The 23,557-nt window shown below is 44.2% G+C and overlaps 1 protein-coding gene across 16 annotated transcripts in view; it reads left to right on the top strand.

Annotated features, from left to right (window-relative positions):
• TMEM241 (transmembrane protein 241) overlaps positions 1-23,557 on the top strand; it is a 204,390-nt gene that overhangs the window by 64,910 nt on the left and 115,923 nt on the right. For 11 of the 16 annotated variants that reach the window (XR_008495461.2, XR_008495460.2, XR_008495459.2 and 8 more), the window contains 5 exons: positions 749-800; positions 2,732-2,780; positions 10,120-10,165; positions 11,631-11,666; positions 14,722-14,756. Coding sequence is in view for 13 of the 16 variants with exons in the window: in XM_063653483.1 (XP_063509553.1) it covers positions 749-800; positions 2,732-2,780; positions 10,120-10,165; positions 11,631-11,666; positions 14,722-14,756 (218 nt within the window). In the remaining 3 variants the exon portion in view is untranslated. Of the gene's footprint in view, positions 1-748; positions 801-2,731; positions 2,781-10,119; positions 10,166-11,630; positions 11,667-14,721; positions 14,757-18,611; positions 18,770-23,557 lie in introns of all 16 variants that reach the window. The other 5 variants (XM_063653489.1, XM_063653486.1, XM_054461033.2 and 2 more) reach the window with 2 other exon arrangements.

Here is a 23,557-nt window from a genome sequence, read left to right as displayed (position 1 = left end):
TCTCAAAAAAAAAAAAAAAAAGAAAAGATGTCATATCTCTTTTGTACCCTTTAATCTGGAACAGTTCCTTAGCTTTTTATTATCTTTCATTGCCTTCACATTTTTGAATAGGGGAGGCCTGTTGTTTTGTGAACTGTCCTAAATTTGGGTTTGTGTCAGTGTTTGCTTGTGGTTCAATCCACGCTCTGCATGTTTGGCAGGAATACTACCCAAGTGATGTTGTGTCCTTCCGAGCTTTATATCAAGAGGCACACAATGTGGATCTGCCTCATTATTGGTGGTATTAAGTTTGATCATTCGGTTGTGGGGGTGCACAAAGGATTTTAATGCGATTCCCGTAGTGTTTTCGTTTTTGAAACAGGCATATTTGTGGTCTGATTCCCCAGTTTTTCACTTGTATATTTTTGGGGATCTGCAGTTGAAAAAACACTTGTTTTATTAGATGTTTCACAGGCACACTATTTTCCTCGAGTGAGCCAGCTGTGGTTTTGCAGATGTCCTGTAAATGCCTGAGTCTGGGAAATGGCTAGCTGAGGTCCAGAGAAGGAAATGTCTGCTTATGAGTAGAGCACATAATTGAAAACTACACAGGTAGTCAGGTTCACAGAGGAAGGACAGAGGAACCAAGTTGGTCTCACAGGATCTTTGCCTCATCCAACTCCAGAGGATGCATTTTCACCTCCACACTCTTGGGGAAACCTTTGATGTTGAAAGGTGAAGCTGCAGTGTTTTATCTCCCTCTCCACAGTACTCTCTTCCTCCTGGCCGCAGCAGGATGCCTTCCCTTCAATGACTCCCAGGTAAGTCCGGGTGAACTCATTTGCCTTCAAAGTGTCTTTTATTCTCTGAAGACTGGGTGTATGACCAGAATTTCCTAGTCCTTCCTTTTAGAAGCAGGATAACTTGGCCTATGCAGAAGCATTCCAAAGCTTGCAGGCTGGGTAGCTCTGGGCCTGGGCAACACCATTTCCCCAGGCCTTTGCCTTGTCCCCAAGGCTGCAGGCATCGTGGCCTGCAGAGCTGTGGTCCCTGGGCACTGTGGTGCCTGCCGTCTGTCCTCTGTACATGCCTGGTGAACCTGCAAGCCAACGCCCAAATTGCCCCAGCCTCAGCCATGGAGGCAAAGTTGATTTCCTCTCCTCCCAAGGGCCTCATCTCCTGCAAAGTGATTTTTTGTTTTTGGTTTTATTTTTGTTTTGTTTTGTTTTGAGACAGAGTCTCACCCTGTTGCCCAGGCTGGAGTGGAGTGGCACGATCTCGGCTCACTGCAACCTCCACCTCCCAGGTTCAAACGATTCTCCTGACTCAGCCTCCCGAGTAGCTGGGATTACAAGCACCCGCCACCGTGCCCAGCTAATTTTTTGTATTTTTAGTACAGATGAGGTTTCTCCATGTTGGTCTCAAACTCCTGACCTCAAGTGATTCGCCTGCCTCGGCCTCCCAAGGTGCTGGTATTACAGGTGTGAGCCACTGTGCCTGGCCTGCAAAATGATTTTTATTTTATTATCCTGTGCTAAAGTTGAGTTTTCTTTATGAGGTGCTGAGGACCCACGCCCACTCCCGGTAGTCATCTCATTTCTGGGTTTCCTTTCTTTCTTTTTTCTCCCTCCTTTTCTCCCCCAGCATTATTAGATCCCCACCAAGTGTCAGGCACTGAGCCAGGCTCTGGGGACGCAAAGAGGAAAATTAATCTTTGCTCAGGCAGAAGTCAAGCCTATTTGGAGCAAAGGGGAGGGAAACAGTCAAGTAAACAGATCATTATCACACAGGGAGGCCAGGGCTCTTTCCCCGAGGTACAGGAGGCTCTGAAGCACCTAAGAAGATGTGGGGCCTCAGGAAATAGGAGTAGCCACAATTACAGGGAGTCTGCTGTGTGCCAGGCTCTGTGCCAATGCTTGCTGTGCCTTACGTTATTTAAAATCTCAGAACATTTCTGTGAGGGTAGGAGCATTGTTATCTCTGTTTCATAGCATAGAATAAGCAGGCCCAAAAAGTCACCAGCTAACAAATAAGTGGGGATTTTAGAATTTATCCCAGATCTCTCTGATGCTAGAGCCAGACTCTGCTTACAGGACCTAAATCTGGAAGAATGAGGAGGAGTTGGCCAGGAGAAGAAAGAAGGCAAGGGCAGTCCTGGAGTGTCATGAGTATCCTGTGATCCAGTGTCATTGAGCACTTGCTATGTGTCTACCCCTGTTCTAATGCCTGCCCTCTTGGAATGTACAACCTAGGAGAGGGGAGGGCAGGGAGGGATAGAGACACATGAACAAATAAGGAAGAAATAAATAGGATGTGTCCTATGATACTAAGTCCTGTGGAGAATAATAAGGGAAGAAGTAGAGGGTCCCCTCGGTTGAGTTGTAGGGGGAAGCAGTCATGCTTGGGAAAATGTAGGTTATCCTTATTCAGGGACAGTAGGGGGTACATACAACCGGAGGGGTTGATGGGGGGCTTGTCACAGAGGTCTTGGGGTGTCATGAGTTTGGATTTGAACTTTGTGATGGCAGTGCAGGGCATGGGGTGTTGGAGGCAGCGTCCTGTCCTGAAGATGTTGTAGGCAACTGCGTGAGGAATGAGAGGGAAACGAGGAACTGATGTAAGGCCCCAGGAGTCCTGTTTTGGGACCCTTGCTTGGCACTGAGCATTGATGACAGGGTTTCTGATGGCCACACTGGATTCCGTTTGCCTTGCACTTATAGCTATTTTTTCTTTTTTTAATTCTGTGTTTCAGTTTGATCCAGATGGATATTTTTGGGCTATAATTCACTTATTCTGTGTAGGTAAGTTTTAAAAGAATTCTTTTATTATTATTATTATACTTTAAGTTTTAGGGTACATGTGCACAACGTGCAGGTTTGTTACATACATGTGCCATGTTGGTGTGCTGCACCCATTAACTCGTCATTTAACATTAGGTATATCTCCAAATGCTATCCCTCCCCCATCCCCACACCCCACAACAGGCCCCAGTGTGTGATGTTCCATGTGTTCTCATTGATGTGTCCATGTGTTCTCATTTTTCAATTCTCACCTATGAGTGAGAACATGCAGTGTTTGCTTTTTTGTTCTTGTGATAGTTTGCCGAGAATGATGGTTTCCAACTTCATCCATGTCCCTACAAAGGACATGAACTCATCATTTTTTATGGCTGCATAGTATTCCATGGTGTATATGTGCCACAGTTTCTTAATCCAGTCTATCATTATTGGACATTTGGGTTGATTCCAAGTCTTTGCTATTGTGAATAGTGCTGCAATAAACATACGTGTGCATGTGTCTTTACAGCAGCATGATTTATAATCCTTTGGGTATATACCCAGTAATGGGATGGCTGAGTCAAATGGTATTTCTAGTTCTAGATCCCTGAGGAATCACCACACTGACTTCCACAATGGTTGAACTAGTTTACAGTCCCACCAACAGTGTAAAAGTGTTCCTATTTCTCCACATCCTCTCCAGGACTTGTTGTTTCCTGACTTTTTAATGATTGCCATTCTAACTGGTGTGAGATGGTATCTCACTGTAGTTTTGATTTGCATTTCTCTGATGGTCAGTGATGATGAGCATTTTTTCATGTGTCTTTTGGCTGCATAAATATCTTCTTTTGAGAAATGTCTGTTCATATCCTTCACCCACTTGTTGATGGGGTAGTTTGTTTTTTTCTTGTAAATTTGTTTGTGTTCTTTGTAGATTCTGGATATTAGCCCTTTGTCAGATGAGTAGATTGCAAAAATTTTCTCCCATTCTGTAGGTTGCCTGTTCACTCTGATGGTAATTTCTTTTGCTGTGCAGAAGCTCTTTAGTTTAATTAGATCCCATTTGTCAATTTTGGCTTTTGTTGCCATTGCTTGTGGTGTTTTAGTCACGAAGTCCTTGCCCATGCCTATGTCCTGAATGGTATTGCCTAGGTTTTCTTTTTCTTCTAGGGTTTTTCTGGTTTTAGGTCTAACATTTAAGTCTTTAATCCATCTTGAATTAATTTTAGTATAAGGTGTAAGGAAGGGATCCAGTTTCAGCTTTCTACATATGGCTAGCCAGTTTTTCCAGCACCATTTATTAAATAGGGAATCTTTTCCCCATTTCTTGTTTTTGTCAGGTTTGTCAAAGATCAGATAGTTGTAGATATGTGGCATTATTTCTGAGGGTTCTCTTCTGTTCCATTGGTCTATATCTCTGTTTTAGTACCAGTACCATGCTGTTTTGGTTACTATAGCCTTGTAGTATAGTTTGAAGTCAGATAGTGTGATGCTTCCAGCTTTGTTCTTTTGGCTTAGGATTGACTTGGCAATGCCGGCTCTTTTTTGGTTCCATATGAACTTTAAAGTAGTTTTTTCCAGTTCTGTGAAGAAAGTCATTGGTAGCTTGATGGGGATGGCATTGAATCTATAACTTGGGCAGTATGGCCATTTTCAGGATATTGATTCTTCCTACCCATGAGCATGGAATGTTCTTCCATTTGTTTGTGTCCTCTTTTATTTCATTGAGCAGTGGTTTATAGTTCTCCTTGAAGAGGTCCTTCACGTCCCTTGTAAGTTGGATTCCTAGGTATTTTATTCTCTTTGAAGCAATTGTGAATGGGAGTTCACTCATGATTTGGCTCTCTGTTTGTCTGTTACTGGTGTATAAGAATGCTTGTGATTTTTGCACATTGATTTTGTATCCTGAGACTTTGCTGAAGTTGCTTATCAGCTTAAGGAGATTTGGGGCTGAGACAATGGGGTTTTCTAGATACACAATCATGTCATCTGCAAACAGGAACAATTTGACTTCCTCTTTTCCTGATTGAATACCCTTTATTTCTTTCTCCTGCCTAATTGCCCTGGCCAGAACTTCCAACACTATGTTGAATAGGAGTGGTGAGAGAGGGCATCCCTGTCTTGTGCCAGTTTTCAAAGGGAATACTCCCAGTTTTTGCCCATTCAGTATGATATTGGCTGTGGGTTTGTCATAGATAGCTCTTATTATTTTGAGATACGTCCCATCAATACCTAATTCATTGAGAGTTTTTAGCATGTAGCATTGTTGAATTTTGTCAAAGGCCTTTTCTGCATCTATTGAGATAATCATGTGGTTTTTGTCATTGGTTCTGTTTATATGCTGGATTACGTTTATTGATTTGCGTATATTGAACCAGCCTTGCATCCCAGGGATGAAGCCCACTTGATCATGATGGATAAGCTTTTTGATGTGCTGCTGGATTCGGTTTGCCAGTATTTTATTGAGGATTTTTGCATCGATGTTCATCAGGGATATTGGTCTAAAATTCTCTTTTTTTGTTGTGTCTCTGCCAGGCTTTGGTATCAGGATGATGCTGGCCTCATAAAATGAGCTAGGGAGGATTCCCTCTTTTTCTATTGATTGGAATAGTTTCAGAAGGAATGGTACCAGCTCCTCTTTGTACCTCTGGTAGAATTTGTCTGTGAATCCGTCTGGGCCTGGACTTTTTTTGGTTGGTAAGCTATTAATTATTGCCTGAATTTCAGAGCCTGTTATTGGTCTATTCAGAGATTCAACTTCTTCCTGGTTTAGTCTTGGGAGGGTGTATGTGTCCAGGAATTTATCCATTTCTTCCAGATTTTCTAGTTTATTTGCATAGAGGTGTTTATAGTATTCTCTGATGGTAGTTTGTATTTCTGTGGGATCGGTGGTGATATCCCCTTTATCATTTTTTATTGCATGTATTTGATTCTTCTCTCTTTTCTTCTTTATTAGTCTTGCTAGCAGTCTATCAATTTTGTTGATCTTTTCAAAAAACCAGCTCCTGGATTCATTGATTTTTTTTGAAGGGTTTTTTGTGTCTCTATTTCCTTCAGTTCTGCTCTGATCTTAGTTATTTCTTGCCTTCTGCTAGCTTTTGAATGTGTTTGCTCTTGCTTCTCTAGTTCTTTTAATTGTGATGTTAGGGTGTCAATTTTAGATCTTTCCTGCTTTCTCTTGTGGGCATTTAGTGCTATAAATTTCCCTCTACACACTGCTTTGAATGTGTCCCAGAGATTCTGGTATGTTGTGTCTTTGTTCTCGTTGGTTTCAAAGAACATCTTTATTTCTGCCTTTACTTCGTTATGTACCCAGTAGTCATGCAGGAGCAGGTTGTTCAGTTTCCATGTAGTTGATCGGTTTTGAGTGAATTTCTTAATCCTGAGTTATAGTTTGATTACACTGTGGTCTGAGAAACAGTTTGTTATAATTTCTGTTCTTTTACATTTGCTGAGGAGTGCTTTACTTCCAAGTATGTGGTCAATTTTGGAATAGGTGTGGTGTGGTGCTGAAAAGAATGTATATTCTGTTGATTTGGGGTGGAGAGTTCTGTAGATGTCTATTAGGTCTGCTTGTAGCAGAGCTGAGTTCAATTCCTGGATATCCTTGTTAACTTTCTGTCTCGTTGATCTGTCTAATGTTGACAGTGGGGTGTTAAAGTCTCCCATTATTACTGTGTGGGAGTCTAAGTCTCTTTGCAGGTCTCTAAGGACTTGCTTTATGAATCTGGTGCTCCTGTGTTGGGTGCATATATATTTAGGATAGTTAGCTCTTCTTGTTGAATTGATCCCTTTACCATTATGTAATGGCCTTCTTTGTCTCTTTTGATCTTTGTTGGTTTAAAGTCTGTTTTATCAGAGACTAGGATTGCAACCCCTGCCTTTTTGTTGATTTCCATTTGCTTGGTAGATCTTCCTCCATCCCTTTATTTTGAGCCTATGTGTGTCTCTGCACGTGAGATGGGTTTCCTGAATACAGCACACTGATGGGTCTTGACTCTTTATCCAATTTGCCAGTCTGTGTCTTTTAATTGAAGCATTTAGCCCGTTTACATTTAAAGTTAATATTGTTATGTGTGAATTTGATCCTGTCATTATGATGTTAACTGGTTATTTTGCTCGTTAGTTGATGCAGTTTCTTCCTAGCCTCGATGGTCTTTACAATTTGGCATGTTTTTGCAGTGGCTGGTACTGGTTGTTCCTTTCCATGTTTAGTGCTTCCTTCAGGGGCTCTTTTAGGGCAGGCCTGGTGGTGACAAAATCTCTCAGCATTTGCTTGTCTGTAAAGGATTTTATTTCTCCTTCACTTATGAAGCTTAGTTTGGCTGGTTATGAAATTCTGGGTTGAAAATTCTTTTCTTTAAGAAGGTTGAATATTGGCCCCCACTCTCTTCTGGCTTGTAGAGTTTCTGCCGAGAGATCTGCTGTTAGTCTGATGGGCTTCCCTTTGTGGGTAACCTGACCTTTGTCTCTGGCTGCCTTTAACATTTTTTCCTTCATTTCAACTTTGGTGAATCTGACAATTATGCGTCTTGGAGTTCTCTTCTCGAGGAGTATCTTTGTGGCGTTCTCTGTATTTCCTGAATTTAAATGTTGGCCTGCCTTGCTAGATTGGGGAAGTTCTCCTGGATAATATCCTGCAGAGTGTTTTCCAACTTGGTTCCATTCTCCCTGTCACTTTCAGGTACACCAATCAGACGTAGATTTGGTCTTTTCACATAGTCCCATATTTCTTGGAGGCTTTGTTCGTTTCTTTTTCTTTTTATTTTTCTCTAAACTTCTCTTCTCACTTCATTTCATTCATTTGATTTTCCATCACTGATAGCTTTTCTTCCAGTTGATCAAATTGGCTACTGAGGCTTGTGCATTCATCACGTAGTTCTCGTGCTGTGGTTTTCAGCTCTATCAGGTCCTTTAAGGACTTCTCTGCATTGATTATTCTAGTTAGCCATTCGTCTAATCTTTTTTCAAGGTTTTTGACTTCTTTGCCATGGGTTCGAACTTCCTCCTTTAGCTCGGAGTAGTTTGATCATCTGAAGCCTTCTTCTCTCAACTCGTCAGAGTCATTCTCCATCCAGCTTTGTTCTGTTGCTGGTGAGGAGCTGCGTTCCTTTGGAGGAGGAGAGGTGCTCTGATTTTTAGATTTTTCAGTTTTTCTGCTCTGTTTTTTCCCCATCTTTGTGATTTTATCTACCTTTGGTCTTTGATGATGGTGATGTACAGATGGGGTTTTGGTGTGGATGTCCTTTCTGTTTGTTAGTTTTCCTTCTAACAGTCAGGACCCTCAGCTGCAGGTCTGTTGGAGTTTGCTGGAGGTCCACTCCAGATCCTGTTTGCCTGGGTATCAGCAGCGGAGACTGCAGAACAGCGGATATTGGTGAATGGCAAATGTTGCTGCCTCATCATTCCTCTGGAAGTTTTGTCTCAGGGGAGTACCCGGCCATGGGAGGTGTCAGTCTGCCCCTACTGGGGGGTGCCTCCCAGTTAGGCTACTCAGGGGTCAGGGACCCACTTGAAGAGGCAGTCTGTCTGTTCTCGGATCTCCAGCTGTGTGCTGGGAGAACCACTACTCTCTTCAAAGCTGTCAGACAGGGACATTTAAGTCTGCAGAGGTTTCTGCTGCCTTTTGTTTGGCTATGCCCTGCCCCCAGATGTGGAGTCTACAGAGGCAGGCAGGCCTCCTTGAGCTGCAGTGGGCTCCACCCAGTTCGAGCTTCCTGGCCACTTTGTTTACCTACTCAAGCCTCGGCAATGGCGAGCGCCCCTCCCCCAGCCTCGCTGCTGCTTTGCAGTTCGATCTCAGACTGCTGTGCTAGCAATGAGCGAGGCTCCGTGGGCATAGGACACTCTGAGCCAGGCACGGGATATAATCTCCTGATGTGCCATTTGCTAAGACAGTTGGAAAAGCACAGTATTAGGGTGGGAGTGACCCAATTTTCCAGGTGCCATCTGTCACCCCTTTCCTTAGCTAGGAAAGGGAATTCCCTGACCCCTTGCACTTCCCAGGTGAGGCGATGCCTCACCCTGCTTCCGCTCAGGCTTGGTGCACTTCATCCACTGTCCTGCACCCACTGTCCGACAATCCCCAGTGAGATGCACCCGGTACCTCAGTTGGAAATGCAGAAATCATTTGTCTTCTGCGTTGCTCACACTGGGAGCTGTAGACTGGAGCTGTTCCTATTCGGCCATCTAAAAGAATTCTTATGTAAGGCTGGGCACGGTGGCTCATACCTGTAATCCCAGCACTTTGGGAGGCCAAGGCAAGTGGATCCCTTGGGCCCAGGAATGGAAGACCAGCCTGGGAAACCTTGAGAAACCCCATCTCTACAAAAAATACAAAAATTAGCCAGGCATGGTGGCACATGCCTGTTGTCCCAGCTGCTCAGGAGGCTGAGGTGGGAGGATCACCTGAGTCCAGGGAGGTCGAGGCTGCAGGAGTCATGATCACACCACCACACTCCAGCCTGGGCAAAAGAGGGAAACCCTGTCAAAAAAAAAAAAAAAAAAAAACAAAGGAAAGAAAGAGAGAGAGAGGGAGGGAGAGAGGGAAGGAGAGAGGGTGGGTGGGAGGGAGGGAGGGAGGCTTACTTGAATAATTGAGGTTTATTGTATACCCACTTTTTGGTGACCTTGGAAAATTAAATCCAAGGTGTGAAAGTTAAAATTAAATGGGCATTTTCTGGATTGGTTTTCTATTTTGAAATTTTTCCTCAAATGTTTCCATTTCCAATGTACTTTCCTCTTTTTCGTGACAAATATGAACTAACTCACTGTGGCTTGGGGTTTCACTTGCTCAAGTCAACTTTTGGAATGCTGATTGGTGTTCTCTAAAAATGGAGAGAAGATATCCAGAAGTTCATGTCAAAAACTTTTTCTTTCAGTAATTTACCAAAAAAGTTTAAGTTGTTCAAATAAAGGGACCATCTGATTTTATCACAAATCACACGTTCAGTGTTGCTTGTCTGTAGTCCTGGGGGAAAAACAGTGCCCTGACTGTTAACACAGTTCAGAAATGTTCAGAAATCCAGGGGTGTTTCTCTTTTCATGTGCATCATGTCAAGGAAGTAAAACCTTCCTGTTAATTGTGTCCTTCATTATCATGATGCTTTCCATGCCCAGCACTCTGGGGACCACTGGAAGGACTGACTGCGTTATCATAGAGGATTGTTGAATTTGCATCCTTGAAGCCTTCCAAATATTGATGGTCTTCTCCTGTCAGCTGGGTGTGACCCTCGTAGGGAAAAGGACCAGCAGTCATGCTTTTGGGAGCCTTTATCCATGTGGATTTTGTGTTTCCCTGGACAGGCCAGCAGCTCCTTGAGCAGAATACCATGACCAGTGATATGTTTTATTTCATTTTCAGGGGCTTATAAAATTCTACAGAAGTCCCAGAAACCCAGTGCATTAAGGTAAACTCCTTTTTTTTTTTTTTTCCTTGAGATGGAGTTTAGCTCTTCTTGGAGTGCAATGGCACGATCTGGAGCGCAATGGCGCGGTCTCAGCTCACCGCACCCTCCACCCCCCGGGTTCAAGCGATTTGCCTGCCTCAGCCTCCCGAGTAGCTGGGATTACAGGCACGCACCACCACGCTTGGCTAATTTTGTATTTTTAGTAGAGAGGGGTTTCTCCATGTTGGTCAGGCTGGTCTCGAACTCCCGACCTCAGGTGATCCACCCGCCTCGGCCTCCCAAAGTGCTGGGATTACAGGCATGAGCCACCACGCCCGGCCAAGATAAACTCTTAATGTTTGGTGAGCTGTGGTTGGGTTAAAGGAAAGGGCTGAGACTTGTGGTATCATGAGATTCTTCCATTCAGCCAGAGACTCTGCAGGCCTGGATTGTGGTGAGGGCAGGGGACTTAGTCTTTGAAGCCGGCCCTCTTCTTGCTGTTTGGCCCACTCCAGGCTGTGTCCACCAACACCTGGAACATGTCTGCCTTTAGCCATGTGTGAAGAGGCATGGAAGTCTCAATCCACTTCCTTCAGGGGATTCACATGTCACCTCTCAGATGACATGTGAATGAAATGTATGTGGCCAGCTGCTTTGGGTGCCAATCGGCTGCATCAAGCACAGAGGGACAGTACTTTTTCTTGTTTCCCCAGCCCCGTCCTAATTTGACTTACTTTAGACCCAGAAGTCTCTCCACTTACTAGCTCATTCTTGGGCAAAATGAGGCCTTTGTTGCAGGCAGTCAATGGAGCAGCTTTGGTGAATGTAAATGAGAAAAGACAAGACTTCAGGCCTGGAGCTGTGAGGCCAGTGCCCCTAGACTGGCCAGCTGGCCTCTGGGTTTTGGGGCCTGCTGAAGGCCTAAAGAGAAAAGGTCTGAAGGGAATGACTCCTGAGAGAAGGTCATCTACTCTGAGAATGTGGGGCTTCCACTCCCTGGAGCACCTTTTGTTCTTTTAATAAAGTGTTTTTGTAGCAAGAAGCCAGTAGAGTTGCCAGATAAAATACAGGATGCCTGGTTGCATTTGAATTTCAGATAAGCCTCGAATATTTTGTAATATTCGGAACATATAGTACTTACACTAAAACATTACTCTTTATCAGAAATTCAAATGTATTTGATTGCCCTGTATTTTTACTTGTTAAATATGGTAGCCCCAAAAGTCAGTCCAGTGGCCTGAGATAGTTGACACTTCTTTGAAAGTGACAAATGTACATGTGAGAAACAGTTGCCCACAGGTAAAAATGTGTATGATTTAAAATGAACTAGTAACTGGTTTTGAATATTAAATACATTTCCCTCTATTTATGAATAATTTATAAAAGTAACTAAAATAGAATTTATTAGTAAAAGATAATGATTATTTTATGTATTTAAAATAGTTCTGCTACTTCATTTATCTTTTTTTTCTCTCTCATTCCTTAGTGACATTGACCAGCAATACTTAAACTATATATTCAGGTAAAATATAATTTACATTTTTAAAGAACAATTCATATCCTTTTAGGGCTAATGGATTTTTATTTTCCAATAATATTTTGATTGAAGAGTTCTGAGCCAATGTGCCTGCCAGGAAGATAAGTTACAGAATTTGTGAGATGACAGAGTTGAGGAGACCAAATAGTAGTCTTGCCCTTAGACCAGGCAAGAGGGGCCTCTCTCAGGCCCTAAACTTCAGAGGGCCACATCCCTTCTCCGGGACGTGGTATCTGTGAGGCTAAGGGACGTTTCTCTCATCCCAGAGGCCACACCCTCACTTCTAGATTGTGTCCTTGAATCCCCCACCCATGTCCCTGAGCTCGATTCCAGGGCTCCTTGGGTCCATCTTCCCAACTCATTCCCAGGCCCAAGGGGTGTCCAAAGAGAGGCTGTCAATGGGCAGGAGTGTAGGTGGAGAAGACCTTGCAGGCTCAGGTGTCCACACACATGTGTGAGGCCCTTGGGCTGCAGGATGAAGCCTGGGGTGGAAAGAAAAGGGGGGCATTGGCAACCGGGAGTCAGAGGCTGCCCTGGGCTGCTACATTCTGACATGCAGCACCAGGGAGCCCAAGAATTCTACATTTTAAACTAGACTTTCAGGTTATTCTGAAGGTGTATTTGTTAGGTAGGATGAAGTCTGAGGCTTGATTTATAACTTTTAAATATGGTATGTGGACTTCTGTTTGTATCCTTGTCCCAAGCCAAGCAGAGAATGAGCCTGCTTACTAGAACAGCATGATACACCCTTTTTATATTAGTATAATTTCTTCATTATAATTTACATGTAATTTATAATCTTATAACTATAAGGGGTATCTGCGTTGGGAGGCTGAGGAGGATCGCTTGAGCCCCAGAGCTCAAGGTTACAGTGAGTTATGACTGAGCCACTGCACTCCAGCCTGGGCAACAGGGGGAGATCTTGTCTCAAAAAAAAAAAAAGTATACAGGGCTTCAAGTTACATTTTTCTTCAAACATAGTCCCACCACAGTACACCTAGAGGTGATTAATTGCAGTTCAGAAAACGTATTGAGTACTTGCCACATGATGTCTGGCACTGCTAGGGATCCAAGGATGAATAAAATATGGTTCTTGCCCGCAAGGAGGTCGCAGTGTAGGATGCCACAGAGGGGAAAAGATGAAAAGAGAATGAAGAGAGATTGTTCCTTTGATGTGAGCCCCATTCATCCTTGGCACCCTCCCATCGCCCTCTCTGGAAACCCCTCCCATCCCCCAGCGCCCCTCTGCAGTGCCTTCATGCTGCTAAAGCCCACTGTGGGGGGCCCAATCCCCCACCCTCTGCAACCTCTTCTATCAAAACTCATGCCATCCAGGTGGCTGATTGAGTTAGAGGTTAGGAATAAAACTTGCTATCTAAGTATCGGAGGGAATTTTTTTTCAAGTGCTGAATGGCCTGCTTTGGTAGGAGTTAGGAGTGGCTTAATACTGTATTTGCAAAATTCAAACAAGGATTAAAGGACCAACTCTTCACTTAATTATTTCTTATATTTATCCCCTAATATTTTATTTGAGGTTACCCTTTGGGGCGATTCTGATGATGGGATCTGGGATACATGACAGGCTCTGGGAGATGTTTTGGGATGGCAAGAGGCCCCTCATATCCTGTCGTAAGAGTGATCACTTCTCCTCCTGAAGTTATAACCAAAAAGGGATTCAGGGAGGTAAAATAATGGAGTATGTACAGGGTATATGTTTTCCAAAGAAAGGCGAGATGGAAGCAAAGACTTAGAGAGCCTATGCAAAGGGCTAATCATTGTGAAGTCTCCAGTCTTGTTTATAGCTACAGCAGCCCTGTCTTACAAACCTACAACTTCTCAATCACTGGATGTGTGGCTCTTCCCATTGGCTTTCTCCCAAACCTCCTGTCTAGCCTCTGTCCACACTGCTGACTGCCCTGGGGCCATCAGAGAACCTTAGCTTTAGAGGAAGAGCAAAGGAAGAACATGAAAAACACAGAAATGGCTCCGAGAGACAGCTCCTGGAGCAGGCAGGCTCCCAGTGGTTTTTTTGCTCACAGCCGTCTTCCTCCACACTGCCTAGGATGTCACCACCAACTAGGGATTCCTTGTGGTGGTTCCCAATCCTGGTGTACTTTAGAGCCACTGAGGGGCCATAACAAAATAAAATAACTGATTGCCTGCACCTCAGAGATTCCGATTTAAGCCAGGACACTGGGCTGTTCTGATATGCAGCCAGGGTTTAGAACCAGAGTAGGCCATCCAGCACTTTAAAAAATTCCCTGCCATACTTAGATAACATGTTTTATTCCTAATTCTCTAATTTGATTGGCTGCCCAGATGGCATGAATTTTGATAGAAGAGGTTGCAGAGGGTGGGGGATTGGGCCCCCCAAGTGGGGTTCGGCAGCATGAAGGCACTGTAGAGGGGCACTGTGGGACGGGAGGGGTTTTCAGAGAGGACAATGGGAGGTTGCCAAGGATGAACAGGGCTCACATCAAAGGAACACTCCTCTTCATTCTCTTTTCATCCTTTCCCCTCTGTGGCATCTATTGAAAATCAGTAAAGGTAGTTTTCAGCCACATGGTGGATGGGCTGGATCAATTGTGGGCTAGCCTCTTGGAAATGTAACTATCTTCTACACAGTTGATTTTGTGGCAAAAATATACGTAGCTCACACACAACAGCTAGCTTTTACATTGCAAGCTGTTTTAATTGGGAGTTTGCTTTGTTTAGCTTATAAATACTCTTGGTAGATTAGGTGAGTATGATCATAACTAGGGTCAGCCTGGATCGAGAAAAGAGGCACAGTAGACCCTCAGGTTGAGACATGGATTCACACTCTGTCCCAAGCCTGTCCCAAGAGGCAATCTTCTTGCCAAAACATGAGACATTTCAAGTCATTCTTACTCTCTCTGAGGAGCTGGATTTAGGCAGAGTGAGTCAGTGCAGATAATTTGCTTTTAGGCATATTTAACTATTTCCAAGTAAAATGTGTGGGAACAGCTGGTGTTTTTGGTGCCGGGGAGACTTCTTGACTACTTTGCTGTCTCTTTTCCAGTGTGGTGCTCCTGGCATTTGCGTCTCATCCCACAGGTAAATGGCCCCGGAGTGTTGTTTTGTCTGTTTGACATTGCTTATTGGACCCAGTGAGCCTGTCTCTCAGAGACATTTCATAAGAGCATGTCATTGCCCCCCAGGATGACTGCGAGGGCAGGAAGGTCCCACCTATTTGAAACTGCTCTTAATAAACCAATTTATCACCCAGGAATTTATTCTTACCCCTTCTTGTTGTCTGTGTTTTCATCCAGTATGATCGCAGATATACAGACAGGTCTATTTCCTGCCAAGTAAACTAAGGCTTATTTTGCCTGCTTCTGAAATTCCTTTTCCAAGCGTCCTGAATTGCTCTTCATTTCTAGTGTTAAAAAATTTGGTGAAAAAGTTCAAAAGTTCAAAAAACACCCTGAATCCCTTTTTGGTGATAACTTCAGGAGCAGAAGTTATTGCTCTTATGGCAGAATATGAGGGGCCTCTTGCTATCCCATAATATTTCCCAAGGCCTGCTATGGTACCCCAAATCCCATCATCAGAATCATCCCAAAGGGTAACCTCAAATAAAATACTAGGGGGTAAATATAAGAAATAATTAAGTGAAGGAGTTGGTTCTCTAATTCTTGTTTGAATTTTGCAAATATATTGTTGTTACCCTCTTTCTATCTGGCATCATTTTTAAAGTTTGTATCATATGTCACCATCCAGTTCTCATAATTGCAGAAGAAAGAAGTCAATTCTTTTTTTTTTTTTTGAGACAGAGTCTCACTCTGTTGCCCAGGCTGGAGTGCAGTGGCATGATCTCAGCTCACTGCAACCTCCGCCTCCCAGGTTCAAGCAATTCTCCTGCCTCAGCCTCCCGAGTGGCTGGGACTATGGCGCATGAGACCATGCCTGGCTAATTTTTTGTACTTTTAGTAGAGACAGGTTTTCACCATGTTAGCCAGGATGGTCTCGATCTCCTGACCTCATGATCCACCCACCTTGGCCTCCCAAAGTGCTGGGATTACAGGCGTGTGCCACCACGCCCGGCCAGGAGTCAATTTTTAAAATGTATCTTGCTGCCTCAATTACTCTGTTGTTGCTTTTCAGATTAAGGAATTGCCCACAAGACCCTATTCCATCACAGTTTTTTGCTTTGAAAGGCTTTGAAATTGATGCCAAAAGATAAAACAATAATGTCTGTGTGTGGCATGGCTGAAAATACAAGTTATATTGGTTGTGCTCCTTGTGGCTTCGTGGAGTGTGGTGCAAAGAATAGACTCAGAAGGATTGGAACTTTCCTTGGCTCCCCCACTGAGTGGCCTTAAGATAGTTTTTAAAAAACAAACAAACCACAAAACAAATGTTTATTCACCACTTGCTATGCATAAAGCATTACCCAAGCCCTCTAGGTCTCAGTTTTCGCATCTAGAAAATGAGAAATGTGAACTGGCTGCTTTCTAAGGTCCCTTCTAGCTCTCATCCTGTGCTTAAAGCAATAACAGGTTTCTGTTGGCGTTTTCAGCTGCTTCTTTCTGTTGGTGTTTTACCTGCTATCTGAACGAGGATCCTCAGGGAGTTGTTGCTAGTGACTCAGGAATAATGCTTCTAGATTGTATATGACATATCTGAATCCATGTCTCGTAAGGATAACTTGAACGCATTTTCTTATTACACTCCGCTTGCCATATGAAAGCACAGTTCCTGTTGTCTGCCTGCTCCTATGAACGATGACTTCTCAAAACTCCAAGGTTTGCTGTTGAGTCCCCTCTCTGCTGTCATGTGCTAAAAGTCTATCCTTTGTGGAATAATAAGTCCTGTGAAGCCATACTGGTAACCCTAAACGGCTTCTGCTTACCCATACTGCTGGTTGTCTGCCTTTCAGTCGCATCTCCTATCATTCCTTTATGCAGCCAAGTAGCTGCCACCCAGCAGACATTTAAGAGCCTACTAAGTGTCCTGCCCCTTTGAAATGTGCTTTTGTCGGCCGGGCGCGGTGACTCACGCCTGTAATCCCTGCACTTTGGGAGGCTGAGGCGGGCGGATCACAAGGTCAGGAGATCGAGACCATCCTGGCTAACACGGTGAAACCCCGTCTCTACTAAAAATACAAAAAATTAGCGGGGCGTGGTGGTGGGCGCCTGTAGTCCCAGCTACTTGGGAGGCTGAGGCAGGAGAATGGTGTGAGCCCAGGAGGCGGAGCTTGCAGTGAGCTGAGATCGCCTCACTGCACTCTAGCCTGGGCAAGAGTGAGATTCCATCTCAAAAAAAAAAAAAAAAAAAAAGAAAGAAATGTGCTTTTGTCAAAGGCCTTTGGAAAGTTATGTTCACAGATTCTCCTTGGTTTACATCCTGAATTATTTCTAGTGGACTTGGGTGAATAATTCTTTTTTTTTTTTTTGAGACAGAGTCTTGCTCTCTTGCCCAGGCTGGCCAGGCTGGAGTGCAGTGGTGTATCTCGGCTCACTGCAACCTCTGCCTCCCGGGTTCAAGCAATTCTCCTGCCTCAGCCTCCTGAGTAGCTGGGATTATAGGCACCTGCCACCATGCCCGGCTAATTTTTGTATTTTTAGTTGAGATGGGGTTTCACTGCGTTGGCCAGTCTGGTCTGGAACTCCTGACCTCAAGTGTTCTGCCCGCCTCATCCTCCCAAAGTGCAGGGATTATAGGCGTGAGCCACTGTGCCCGGCTGGGTGAATAATTTTTACCTAAAGAAATCATGCTGCCCTTCAGCTAAGAGGTTGTGCTTGTTCATTTGTTAAACTTATGATGGTCAGAGCTGGAAGGAATCTTAGTGATTATCCCAGGTGCCACCAAATTGTATTAATTACTTGTGCACCATCCTAATACAAATGAGGAGATTGAAACCCTGAGGAGTTAAGTGATGTGACCAAGATGATGCAGAGCAGGCGAGTAGCAGAGGGAGACTGGGGTTAGGTCTCCTGACCCTCTTTCTAAGTTGTTCTTTTTAAATGCTGCTGCTCTTTCGGTGATCCTACACTTTATTGCTTTTTTTTTTTTGAGACAGTCTCGCTCTGTTGCCCAGGCTGGAGTGCAGTGGTGCAATCTTGGCTCACTGCAACCTCCGCCTCCCGGGTTCAAGTGATTCTCCTGCCTCAGCCTCCCAAGTAGCTGAGACTACAGGCACCTGCCACCACACCTGGCTAATTTTTGTATTTTTAATAGAGACAGGGTTTCACGATACTGGCCAGGCTGGTCTCGAATGCCTGACCTCAGGTGATCTGCCTGCCTCAGCCTCCCAAAGTGCTGGGATTACAGGCATAAGCCACCACGCCCAGCCCCCTAAACTTTACTATAAAGTATCCCACTACAGTGAATGCTTTTGTACAATGTTCCTAAATTTTGGTCTGGAGCTGCTTTTGGTTTGGGGGATGTGTTTAGCCACCAGTTTCTGAACATGGTGACTGCTGGTGATGGCTTAGACATTTTGGCCAACAGTCTGACATTTTACCTTGAGTTATTGCTAACCTTTTAGGTCAATACAAAAATACCTTGGACACTTAGTTACTCCCTGGGAATACAAAGTGGTCAGAAGTATATGATTGTAGAATGTCCTGGGCAGAGGAGTAATTTGAAATAGGCTGCAGTTTCTTTTTGAGGTAATGAAAATGTTCTGGAATCAGATAGTGGTGATGGTTGCACAACTCTATGAATATACTAAAAACCACTGAAGTGTGCACTTTAAAAGGGTGAATTTTATAGTATGCAAATTATATCTCAATAAGAAAATGTATTGGGGGAATAAAGGGACATCTTTCTCATTTGAAAACCTGTTTGGAGCTTAATTATGCCGGAAGGGATACTTGTATGGATTAATTTTCCTTCAAGTTATATTTTCATGATTTTTGAAAAAGAATGGACACAAATGTTCACCTTCCCTTCCGTCTCCTGCAGGATGGGGGATGGGTCTGCGATGGGCAACCCAGGGCATTGTGGAGCCTGTTGGATTCATCAGAGAGAGTCCTGGGACACTGCTCTTGAAGGACTCTTCTCTGCAACTTCGATTTGTTGAAGTTTCCTGCTAGCTGAGGTGGTGTCATTGCAGAGGCCAGGTACAGAAAGTCGGGCTTATAAGAAGAGTTTTGCTGGGCCGTGGCACTGCTGAAGTGGCTGTGGGCTCCCTTGCTGTAAGGGAGCAGGACTACTCTTATAGGGTGGCTCCAATTCCTGCCAGTTCATTCATTAGCTTTCTGATTGGACCAGTCTAGCCCACTTCAAGGTAGAACAGCACTTTATTCTTTCTCACTTGCTTATTACACTTGCTATCTAGAACGTCTGCAGTGGGGCCTGAGTGTGTGTTGGGTGAGCTGTCTTCCTGGTTCCCTACTGCTCCAGTTAAGACACAGTCACAGTCAGTCTCCATAGGGACAGTCTTCTTGGAAGAATCTGTTCATACTTTCTGACATTTTACAGCAGGGCTCAATTCTTTTTGGTTTCTTCTTACCCCTTCTTTTTTTTTTCTTTTTTTCTTTTCTTTTTTTTTTTTGAGACAGAGTCTCAAACTCTCTTGCCCAGGCTGTAGTGCAGTGGCACAATCTCTGCTCACTGCAACCTCTGCCTTCTGGGTTCAAGTGATTCTCCTGCCTCAGCCTCCCAAGTAGCTAGGATTACAGGTGCCCGCCACCACGCCCAGCTAATTTTTGTATTTTTAGGAGAGACGGGGTCCCACCATGTTGGTCAGGCTGGTCTTGAACTCCTGACCTCAAGTGATCCACCCGCCTTGGCCTCCCAAAGTGCTAGGATTACAGGCATGAGCCGCTGCACCTGGCCCCTTCTTTTAATGCTTGTGTCTTAGTTATTTGGTAGTACTTTAAAAACATTTTAAAATTGTTATATAATTTACATATATGAAATATACATGTTAAATGTACAGCTCAATCAATTTTGGCAAATCTACACACCTGTGTAACTTATACCCCATCAAGATATAAAACATTTCTATCACTGCAGAAAGCTTCCTCCTGCCCCTTCCTACTCACTCCCTTTCCACACCATGAAGACCTCTATGGATCTGATGTCTGTTACCATAGATAAGTTCTGTCTATTCTCAAGCCCTTATAAATGGAATCATCAGTACTTTTTGTGTCTGGCTCATGCAGCACAATGTTTAGAGATTCATTCATGTCGTTGTGTATATCATGAGTTTGTTCCTTTTTGTTGCTGGTAGGGTTCCATTGTATGCATATACCACGTTTGTTTATCTGTTTACCTGTTGATGCTCACCTGGGCTGTTCCCAGCTTGTGGCTGCTCTGAACATTCTCATACCAGCCTTTTTGTGGACTTATGTTTTCACGTCTCTTGGGTGAACATTTCAGAATAGGATTACTGGGTCTTAGAGTAGATGAATGTTTCACTTTCTAAGAAAGGATGTTTTCCAAAGTGTTTGTACTATTTTCCACTCCCACCCAGCAGTATGTGAGAGTTCCAGTTGCTCCACATCCTCACCAGCATTTAACATTGTCAGTCCTATTTTAACTCTTCTAGAGGGTGTGTGAGGGCTTCTGGATAGTGCTTTTGACTGAGCTTCCCTCCTCACTCACTCCTGAGTGATTGGAAGGAGGAGCTCTCTTGCAGGTGCACCTTTGGAGTGCGCTGGCAGCGGTGGTGGGACTCAGGCAGACAGTTCTTCATGCCCTCAGCATGGGCCCCACCACAGAGTTTGCTCTGAGAATCTCAGAACCTTCCTTGAGAAGAGGATCACCTTTCCCCCTTGCACTCTTTTAAGTATAGTAGAGAAGAGGAAATTTCCCCTGTTAAAGAGTTTGTACTTCCTATTTGTATGGGGCCCCTTAGCTGTGGTGTTCAAGAGAGCTCTAGAGAATTTCACAGAACAAGAGGAGCAAGGAGACTCAGGAATCTGACCCGGAAACAACCTTGTTACCTGGTGTGTCTGTGGCTCATATGTGAGACAGAGCAAGCAGCACTAATTACTGCTTGGAACTGACCTCCTGTTTTCCTGCCAGTTTTGAGGGTGAGAACATGAGAGGAAATTTTCTTCACGTTCAAATATCAGTTAGTCTTGAATGTGGCAATATTGTGTCACACTTTTCACCGTGGCAATTTCATGCTTCGTAATCTTTAGAAAGATGGGATTCACTCGCTCACTCAGAGTCAGCGGAATTTTAACTGCAGAACACAACAGTGAGGGCCTAACTCGGACTCCACTGCATAAGTCTCATGTTGCTGTAGCAAAACGTGTTTACAACTCTTTTTTTTTTTTGAGATGGAGTCTCACTCTGTCGCCCAAGCTGGAGTGCAGTGAGGCAATCTCGGCTCACTGCAACCTCTGCCTCCCGGATTCAAGCAATTCTCTGCCTCAGCTTCCTGAGTAGCTGGGATTACAGGTGCCCGCCACCACGCCCAGCTGATTTTTGTACTTTTAGTAGAGATGTGGTTTCACCATCTTAGCCAGGCTGGTCTTGAACTCCTGACCTCGTGATTCACCGGCCTCAGCCTCCCAAAGTGCTAAGATTACAGGTGTCAGCCACCGCGCCCAGCCTTGTTTACAACTCTTTAGCCACTTGATTTGTGCTTAAGCCGTGTAGTTCAGCACTAGATGGTGCAGGAGTGTTGTTTTGCAGCAAACTCCTGGATCGAGTTTGCATGTGGCTGGGGCCAGCCAGCCACACGCTGCAACCTCTTCCGGGGGTATTTATAGCACAGTCACTAACATTTGCTGTTCCGGGGTTGCCGTGCACCCTCTATGCTTAGGAGTACTACTTTAGCAAAAGAGAAGGCAGGTGGAAGGCATCAAAGGGGAATATTTGAGGTGAGCTTGAAATTGAGGACCACAGAGCCAGCTGGAAACTAGAATATTAGCTCTAGGGAAGGCAAGAGATGATCAGGTCTCTCCAATACTCTTGGTTTGGTGGTGCTTGCTGTGTGCTGGGTATATTGGATATGGTGCTGACACACAGTAGGTGCAGGGGTGAGGAAAATAGCATCCCCACTCTCAAGGACTTGCTAATTCTAGGAGGAGGGACAGGTGTGAAGTCAGCTAAGTGGTGTGTGAGAAACCAACGTGTGATAGTTTTAGAAATGGCTCAAAGGTAAGGGCTAACTATTCTTATTTTCTCTCTCTCATTATGGGGTCAGTTTTCAGGATTTGGGTGGGGAGTATTATTTCCTGAGGACTGTGTTTTTTTTTCTTTCTTTCTTTTCCTCCCTCCCAGTCTTCCTCTGACCACACTTCTGCTCTTTAGACCCCCTCCAAAGCCTGGGCTGGGCTGTAAAAGCTGCCACGCACCATGAGTCCCGTTCACCCTGCTGGAGCATTTCTGATGAAAGACTGGGTGCTGAGAGGGGCGCAGCCTGAGAGGACTCAAGGTCCTAGGTTTCATTCATCTCCCTCTCCGCCGTTCCTCATTATCACACTGGCTGCGCTGCAGTTCCTCTCACAATGAGAAGGAAATTGGGAAAGGGCCAAGAGCACACAGCTGCCAAAGAGACGGAACGAATTCTCCATGGACATGGACAGACTCTCCCTCCACCTCCCTGAATGGAGAGCTCTGGCCACTCTCTAGGTCTGGGTTCCCCAGGGCACCCTTGCCTATCACTTCTATGGAGAAAGGGACTTCAGAATATATCCATGCTCTTCGCACACTAAATGACAGCTAATGTGATTTACAAATTCCCTCTACCAACACAGTTTGACAGTAGAGCTATTCAGAGGAATCATGGCTGAAAGAGAACAAGAAATCTTGTAGGGCTTCATGAAAACCAGATCCCAAGAAATCCCCTCCTTGTAGTAAAACACATACTCACTCGCAGAAACAAAACAAAGAAAATAACAGTCATAATTTTAAAAAACCCTCCAAAGAAATTGAACTCAGAACTTTCCTTCCCAATAGATAGTTGAATCATTTGAGATCGTTTGAGTCTCCAAGAAAGCATAGGAGCCCATCATATCTTTTGATCTGAAACCCTTGATTAATAGCATAGTGGTGAAGGAAATGCTGCCTGTGTGTTCCACTGCACACCTAATATACTAGCAATACTTAGGAAAATCAGCTCTCCCCCCAGGCCCCCAGAACTGAGAGACAGGCCAAGGCCCAGGGGTCTGGAAGACCAGGCTCTCCAAGGGGTTCAGAAATTCCAGATTTGGAAGACTCAAGCTATCTGCTGTGGAAATGCTTAATTCCTTTTCTCCGGACATTTTTGGAAGGCTTTCTGCTTTTTTAATCTCCTGACTTCTTGTTTGTGACCAAGTTCAAATTCCAGAGAGGGAAGCAGCCAATATGTGTGATTATTTCCTCTTGTACCAAATGGAACTAAAAGAATGAACTTACTTCACAAGAAATAAATGTACCCTTTGGACCTCAAACTAAAATGAATTTGCACAGTTGGTCTGGCCCCCGTGCTGTTCTTGCAGTCATTAAACATAAAAATGAAAAAAAAAATGTCAGGGCAGTGCATTCATGACCTTTTTTTAGATATAAGACAGAAAAGAAGAAAAGAGTCTTGAAAAAGACTCTTTTATCCTGCGGGCTCCCTTGTGCAGGGTTGGCTGCCTGGTAGAGAGGAGACAGCCTAAGGTTTGGATTGACTGCAGTTCACATTCTGGCTCCATAGTTTAAGAGTTGTGCAATCTTAGCCATGTTTCTTAACTTCTCTGAGCCTTAGTTTAAATGGGCATAATAGAACCTCACAGAGTTGTTACTAAGATTGAAAGAGATAAATACATAAAGATTTTAGCACTGGGCCCTGCACAAGGCATGCTCTCACTAAATGGGCATTATTATTATCATACTGTTATTATCATGATACAACAATGTCAGTAACAGAATCCCTGGGAATGCTGGAGTGAATTCAATGCCAGGGGACTGAAAGCACAGGACTG

Source organism: Pongo pygmaeus, chromosome 17 (genome assembly GCF_028885625.2).
Source record: "Pongo pygmaeus isolate AG05252 chromosome 17, NHGRI_mPonPyg2-v2.0_pri, whole genome shotgun sequence".
In the NCBI taxonomy this organism is placed as follows: domain Eukaryota; kingdom Metazoa; phylum Chordata; class Mammalia; order Primates; family Hominidae; genus Pongo; species Pongo pygmaeus.
Note: the sequence above shows the minus strand (reverse complement) of the source record. Positions and strands in the feature narration are given on the sequence as shown.